The sequence below is a fragment of the Capsicum annuum genome, chromosome 9 (genome assembly GCF_002878395.1).
Source record: "Capsicum annuum cultivar UCD-10X-F1 chromosome 9, UCD10Xv1.1, whole genome shotgun sequence".
Lineage (NCBI taxonomy): Eukaryota > Viridiplantae > Streptophyta > Magnoliopsida > Solanales > Solanaceae > Capsicum > Capsicum annuum.
Window position 1 is genome coordinate 47,153,887 of NC_061119.1, and position 8,647 is coordinate 47,162,533.

Sequence of the window (8,647 nt, forward strand, 5' to 3'; positions counted from 1 at the left end):
ATATTTTATATTGGAGAGATGTACTAGTCATCCCATGGGATATTGCCCGATTATGCAGATACACGCACTAAGACCCCTTACAGCAAGAGAAGCTGAACCTATATCGCCGGTTAGGACGATAAAGCTACACAACCCAGGAAAAGGTTTTTAAGTGCATGCTAAGTTCGGTACCTTTTTTCGGCACTTATATATGTATGGTTGTATGCATTATGGATGGTTTTACTTGATTTTATGACTGACATTATTTTATCCTTACCCTGAGATTCATGCTTGTAGTCATTGTCTAACCCCGTCTACTAGCAGTTGCATACCCACGCTATATAGGAATCGATCATTCTACTCCTCCTGTTTAGCACGCAGATTCGATATCAACATTTGGACTGAAGTGGTGAGCTTTCATCCTTTCAAAAGGCATCATTTCATGTTATGGATTTCTCTAGACATTTTTTTATATTAATTTTGGCCATGGTTAGGGGCATGTTCCAATCAGATTTATTTACTCTTTTGGATAGAGGCTTTGTGGTATTTATGGGGGTTGGTATAGGCGGGATCGATATTGATGTCGGCTTTGACATTAAAATAAGATGAGAGGCTGGCATCATCAGACATAATTTCTCACTATTCCATTCTATTACATTTTGGGATTGATTTTCATATTATGTTTTGGTATTCCCTTTGATTTATGGTCTATGGTTTGGCTAGGTACGGTTGGTCAGTTGGTGAGGTACGATTGGACTCGATTGGGTCGGTCATGGTTATGACCTTATTCAGAGTCCTAATAAAAACAATAACGCTATTTTGTTATATGTTTGAAATTTAGCCCATCCAAGGCTGGATTTAGGTGGTTAGGTTAGGTAACAGGGGGCGATCCCCAATCCTAGTTGGACTTGGGATGCCTATTATGACAAGACCCGGGGTTGGGTCGTGTCACCTCCTCACTTTTCCTCCTCATTGAAAATCACATTAAAATCCGCTTTAGTAATCCAAGGCACTTGCATATTACATGTTATATCATATAGTGATTCCCATAGTTGAAGCCTCTCACTTTGATTGCATTTAGCATGTACTAGTGTAACCCAAAATTCTACATCCTGCTCTTGATTCTTCAATTTGAGTGTAAGTTGTTGGTCATCATTCTTTAAAACGTCAACTTTCATAATTTCATCTACAAAAGACCATATTTTTTCATTGATATTAGCCATTGCATGCTTGAGTCCTAACCTTTTTCTATAGTTTTCCAGTTTTTGTTTATCTTGAAATCCATAAGACCCACAAAGTAAAATTGGTATCTTTTGTGCATATTAATTAATTTGGTGAAAACTTTTTGAGTGTTGTCAGACCATGTATTCCATATGAGTGCCTTTATTGATACTTACTTAGTTTGGTAATTGTCCTCTTTGATTGTCTTGAGTTTGCTTGATCTGATGTTGTATCCCCCACTATTTTTTTCTTCTTCTTAATGTGTTGGTCTTCGTCTTCTCAGTATGCTTGGGAGATAAATCTCCTTTCGTTGAAATTTCAAATAATAGTGCCCTTCGAATCTTCATTATCCATGCCTATGGCCAACGACATTACATCAATATTATCCACCTCAGCCAGAATAATAGCACCATCTTCCTTACTAATTGTCCAGTTGACTCATTTGGTTGCCTACTATCTGCATTAGTTTTTTGTTGTTCCACCTTGTCATTCTTCTTTTGCTGCATTGATTCATCTCCTTGGTCTTGCACTGCTACTTCTATCACTTTATCATTTCTTTTTCTAATTTGATCCCCTTCTTTGTTTTTATCCTTCTCTCTTTGCCAAATAACTGATAGTTTTTTGTCTGTTGTTTTCTATACTCTTCCTCCTTTTCTTTGAGAATCCCTCCCACTTCTTCATCATCTCTAAGTGCCTCAAATGGATTCTCATCTTTGTATTCAATTTCACCTTCAATATGTCCATATATGTTTTTTTTTGTATCTGCTTCTCCTGGTCATCCATTCCTGCTTGTTCTGATTACTTGTATTCCCTTTACTATAGTTCCTTTGATTATGCCTTGCACCCTTTTTATTCCTTATTGCATCCTTTTCTTCCCCCTGCCTTATTTTCTTTCTCTTGTTTTGCCTCAAGCAGCTCCGGATGAATTGTCCATCAACTTTTCTTATCATGCGCTTGTAAACAACATTCTTTTCCATACTTAGGCATGTAATTATACTTTATTTGAATCCACTTTGACTTTAACTCCCCAGTTTCATCATCTTCCTCATTAATTCTCACCCTTTGTGGTAATTTGCCTACCAAATTCACCGCGATCTTTATTTTTGCACAACTTGACCTAGTTTTATTCTTAGTAGCCATATCTATTGTTAATGGTTTTCCTATTGCAGATGCAATTGAGAAAATTGCCTTTTTGGAAAAAAAATTAGGAGGTGAATCAGGTAATGAAATCCAGGCTACTCCAATAGTAGTTTCAACATCCGGTTCAAACCGTGGATTCCACTTAAGAGTTCTCATCTGTCAATACCTATCTCTTGATTTGATGTAGAAAGCTGTTGTTGATAATATATCTTGACATAATCCTCCAATTTGGTTAATCATATTAATATATGCCTTGTGTCTAAGGCACCTATCATACGCTTATGATTAATGCCACATATGGTTTCCCTCAATATACGGCTTACCAGATGAAAATTTGCATACAATCGCATATTGTAGATTTTCCTTCATAATGAGTGTTTTAACTTCAGATGACTTCCGCGTAATATTCGATTCTCCATGAAACATGACTATAGGCTTCGTCGTTACTCTCGGTGTTGTTATCATTTATTGTTTTGGTCTGAGTAAGTTGGCAGACTGAATTGGTTCAATATTGGGTAATGCTATTTTAGGGTCCAGTGGATCGGTTTGAGATATTAATGGGGGAAATCCTTCGGTGGGTTTACCCCACCAACGGTGTTATTAGCCATAATCGCCGTCAGCGCTAGGGTTTTTTTGCAAACTTTGAAAAGAGTCGACAATAGGCTATACCATCCTTGAACACTCTCTCAGAGTTCACAACTATATTTCATCAAAACAAGCTAATGAAAATAAACCATACACATAACTAATGACTATTACCAATATAAACAAAATGATCTTTAATTGCGCATAGAATTTGACAAGTCGTTGTTTAGCGCGACAACAGTGTGGACTAGATCATGTTCTCTGCGATGGCAATTGGGTCCTCACGATCACAACCCTTCTGTGATAGCGGCCACTAGCTTCCGATCCATCCAATCGCAGTGTTTTGCTACTCAATTTATCAGTGTGATCAAGTTGTCGTAGTGCATCTCGATTGTGGATTTCGCAACACACAATACAAAAAAGAAATTATCTACGACTTTCATAGCTAGGTTATCACGAAATAGCCGAGATCTAACATATAATTCTTGCTCAACAACCTAGCAAGTCTGTCATGTCTCAAACAACTACTGCTCAACATCATCTTCTACACTTCATTCTTGACTTTAAGAAGCAATTTTAAGCATTGATCTCCAAGTTTACTTCGTGATTTTAGTCTTATAGAAAAATATGCCCTTCCTCCGTCTCAATTTATAAATTTTGGAGAGACGAATTTTTTTAATTTTGGATTGTGAATTCGAACATGAACTATTTAAAATTTTCCAATAAAATTGACATGTATGAAAGCTAGGTACAATATACTATAAGTTATAATATATGACGACAAAATAAATATATATATTTTTTTAACGAAAACGTGATATGAACTTTTATCCCATTTTGCAATAAATTTTTTTTCCTTTTTTCTGAAACTTTTTTTCACTTTTCCGAAAATTATAGTGTTTGACCATGAAAATTCAGAAAATTATTTTGGAATTGGATTCCAAAAAGTGAAAACAACTTTTTGTTATTTTCACAATTTTTCACTTCCATTTCCAACTTTCATTATTATTACATATAATCCAATCTTTAAATTTTTACACAAACCTTTCTTATAACTACAACCAATCATCAAAAAAAATTATTATTTATTTTCTATGGTATAACATCATTTTTAATTGCTACAGATATTCTAATCATTTTTCTTCTTTTAATAAAAATTTACTAACGTGAAGTAAAAAATAATAAATGACAATCTATGGCGAAAATATATCAATTTTTATTTTGAATGAACTATATTATAGAAATATAAGGCCTAGTACATTATGTTATTTTAAAATGAGAAATTTAATATTTTTTCTTGCCATTCTAATTTTCTGTATATGTCATATAATGGTTATGATGATTTTAATAAATTATTAAAAAGTGATCAAATAAGGTTGCATATTAAACAGAACGTAACGATCCATATTGACGATTACCTTATTTTGGTTTTATGGATTTTCAACAAAGACGAGTGTGGTAAGTAGCTTAACAAAAGTTTATTCTCTTTACCAAAAGAAAAAAATATTCAAGAAAAATCAATATCATCAATAAAGGAAAAGCAAAAAATTAGCACTAATCTATTCAGAAATAATTCATCCGTAAATTTTTTTAAAAAGATCAAATTCAATAAAATAATTAATTCAAGTGAAAGTAATTAAGAATATTCAATAAATTTAAGAATGTATAAAATATATTTCTATCCATCAATCATATTTATCAAAATATATTTTCTCTCTTCAATCGATTATGACTGAATAAACTTATTTAACTCGTAATTGTGATAATTTTATTTAAATTTAAGAAGAATAACAATTATAATAGTTAGTTTGTTGTTAATTATTTTATCAATTGAAAACATATAAATTATTTTTTTAACATTTGGTTGTATGTTAATATGTAAATTAATAATTGAATGATTTTGATAATTTTTTAAAGTTGAAGGCATAAAATCATATTTAAAAAAGATTTTTCAAAAGTTAAAAAAAAAAATTAAAAAAGATATGACCAATTACAAACTTCATCTTCAACTCCAACTCCAAAAAAAATAATTTTTATGACCAAACGGCTACTTTTATTTATAGAGAATCCCAAAAAAGAAGTGCTGCATATAGATATTTTGGTTTCATCCTTGAACGATTTCACCATTGCAATGATGAACAATTACACTTAAAACAACACATACGTCACCCAGTGAACACAACTTTTCCCTCGAGGACTTCAATGCAGAAATTTATTATATGTTCAGTATTGTTCACTGAGGAACTTCTTTAATCAGCGGTTTGGCATAAGTTTTGTAAAATACAAGTAATTTATCTCTAGGTGGCAAACGACTTTCCTTGATAAAGCTACGACTCATCAACTTATCAGCCCAGCCACATATATTTGGAAATTCCTCTTTCTTCAATATGTCCACTTGCACTGCTTCTTGAATAATTCCAATCCAAGAAGTTATCAGAATTGAAACAATTTCAATATATTCTCCAAATAAATTGGTATTATCTTTGATCAATTCATTCTCAAGAAGTTTAAGAAGCTCATGCAGTTCTCCCTTTGCTTTCATTCTTACTTCATAGTTGCTTTCATAACAAAGTTTTAGCATCTCTGGTAAGCACTGAAATTGGACAATAAACACTTGTTAATGAATACATGAAAATGATCATCATGAATTACTCCCCGTTTCAATTTATTTGTCAGTTTTTGACTTAACTCAAAATTTGAAAATAAAAAAACTCAGCACAAAATTTAAAAATAAAAAAACTTTTGAATGTTGTGGATTAAATATATTTAGAATGTAATGTTATTTGACCTTATAGTCTTAAATATATTATCTGAATATGAAAAGTTGAAGTTAAAAAATTACTCTTTTTAAGATATAAATAAATAAATTAAAATGAGGGAAGTAATTGACAGAAAATATTTCAAGATGGTCTAGCTGCATTTGGTAAGAAGGAAAATATCCTTCACAAGTAAATTATTTTTTCTGTTTGGTTATCAGAATTTTTTTTTTTTCCTGAAATCAACTAGGGGTATGTTTGGTAGATTTGATAACTGAGGATGACCTACTTTCGGAAAAAAATATCTTCTTGCTTTGCACAGCAAACACATCCTAGATCTTGACTTTGTATATTTAGTCAAATTTGAACATTATCCTCAACCTTCAATGCTCAAAATTTTCATCAACCAATCAGATTTGCTAAAATATTTGTATCATCAATTTTTGATAAAATACTTCCCCCTAAAAAATATCTTCCGCTCTTCAACCAAGTGCCTCAAAATATTCATTCTTAGAAAAACATATATTCAAAACTAATACTTCCTCCGTCCCATTACTCGTTCTTTTTTACTTATCAAGACAAGACATTTTTTTTTTTCATATTTTACCCTTTGCATTACTTATTTTTTCTTTAAATTAAAATATAAACATACTAGTCATATTATTTATTATTTTTCTTAATAGCTATTTCATCCCAATTTGAAACGATGAGTAAAATAGTTCGGAGAGAGTATTTTCTGTGTTTCAATTCATGTGAAATACTCTTTTTAATCCATCCAAAAAAGTTATCAGCTTTCCGTAATCAGGAAGAGTTTAACTTTAAAATTTTCATTTATACTTAACGAAATGATTTGTAATCTCACAAATATTAATATTTATGTTAGACCAAAAATACAATAGTTCTTTCTTAAATTTTATATCAATCAAATTTTATCACATAAATTGATCAAATTTGCCACATCAATTGATATAAAGGGGAATGTTTTTCAAAAAATAACTTCTGTCATATCAAATATACTCAAAAAAATACCTTTTCATCCATAAACTTGGCCCAAAAACGAGCCATGGCTCTTTGATAAGGATCATTCGGTAGAAGAGGAGTTCCTTCTTTCCACGTTTCATCAATATATTCAAGAATCAGTAGAGACTCAGCTATTGATTTTCCGTCGTGCAAAAACACTGGAATTTTTTTGTAAATAGGATTATACTTGACAACTCTAGGACTCTTATTTATTGGAATATCTTCTTCAATATACTCATATTGAATACCCTTGAGTTTTAGGGCAATTTCAACTCTTTTACTAAAAGGACTTGCCCAATAGCCTAGCAATTGTACTTCTGCCATTTTTCACTTTGGCTTGGCAACGCTTTGTTCATTACTTTGCCGCCTCATATAGGAAAGGATGAGTCACACAAATCCACATCTCACACGTGTCTTGAGAGACAATTCACCTAACTTTTTTAACAGATTATTTTATTCTCCCTTCGTCCCAAATTATTCATCCCAAATTAAAATACATATTGATTAAAAAAAATAATTAATAACATATCTAATTTACTATAGTCCTCTTACTAAATGATGTTTACATTTTAATTTGAAAAAAAATAATTAATACAAAGGATAAAATATAAAAAAAAATATCTCTTCATAATTAATGAAAAAAAAAAAATAATAATAAATCAAATTAAAAAAATTAAAACGAATAATTTGAGATGGAGAAAATATCATATTTTATACTCTTTCCCTTTTTCAACTTTAGTTTAATTGGATACGAAATTTTAAAACTAATGTGAAATTTATAATTTTTTAAACTTTTAAATTAAAAAAGAAAAATGGTCAAAAATATCCTTTTTACTTTAATTATTTGGCTAAGTTTACCCTTCATTATACTTTGTGGTCATTTATACTCTTGCCATCACAGAAGTGAACACATATACCCTTCAAACTAACGGTTTATTTCGAATTGAACAAAATTAACTCATTCAATTTTAACCCGACCCGACTCACAACCCACCAACCCAACACCGTTCAATTTAATCCCTGTCCGTCATGGTCCTTTCTATTTCCCCTCCCGTACTTCACCAAGTTTCAAATATACCAGTCATGGTAGAAAAATAAAGAGCAAGTACTAGTAAAAGAATAAATTATATAGAGCACTACACCAAAATAATTACTTTCAATCTTGAAATTTTAGTAAAAGCCAGAATCGATAGGAAATGATAATATTGAAACTATGGACATGAATGTCGTCGCATTCCAATGCAAAACTCTACATCTTTTGTTGGATGTGCCGATGACTTTGAAGTAATAGTGACGGTAGCATCCCGACCTTCTTCACATATCGGGCGATGAAGTGGACGATGACAATTGACCTTCACACTAGGAATTGAAGATGTGGATGGTGGAAAAACGATGGTCTTACAAAAATACCATCGAAGAGAGAATTAAATGAACTGAATATTGACAGCATCATCCATAAAATTTTGTTGCTAATATTTTTTTTGGATTTCTTTTAAATAAGCATTTTGCTTTGCATTTTCCCTCCATAGGTGGAAAAGGTTGAGAAGGAAAGGGAAAGAGAAAAGATTGGTGGAAAAAAGTTAAATTGGATGGTGTTGAATCGATGGATTATGAATCGGGTCGGGTTAAAATTGAATTAGTTAATTTTGTTCAATTTGGACCAAATCGTTAGTTTGGAGGGTATATGTTAACTTTCGTGACGACGAGGATATAAATGACCACAAAATATAACAAAGGGTAAACTTAGCCAATTAATTAAAATAGAAGGGTATTTTTGACCCTTCTCCCAATTAAAAATGTGTATAGTTTTTTAAATTTTGTCATCTTACTCCTTCCTTTTCTTTGTTTACTTCATTCATATATTAAATACTAGTTTAGGTGTATACGCCTTGCGCGTGTACCTCATTTTAATGAGTTCAAACATTACATTAAATAAGATATTTGTT

The 8,647-nt window shown here is 31.4% G+C and overlaps 1 protein-coding gene across 1 annotated transcript; it reads right to left on the reverse strand.

Moving 5' to 3' along the window:
* Positions 1–4,955: 4,955 nt before the first annotated feature.
* On the reverse strand, positions 4,956–7,120 carry LOC107842854 (glutathione S-transferase U8). Its single transcript, XM_016686891.2, has 2 exons — positions 6,711–7,120; positions 4,956–5,518 (listed from the first exon to the last, which is right to left on the reverse strand). Exons 1-2 carry the CDS (start codon positions 7,023–7,025, stop codon positions 5,159–5,161), a joined length of 675 nt encoding a protein of 224 aa, XP_016542377.2. The 5' UTR covers positions 7,026–7,120; the 3' UTR covers positions 4,956–5,158.
* Between the last annotated feature and the right edge of the window lie 1,527 nt (positions 7,121–8,647).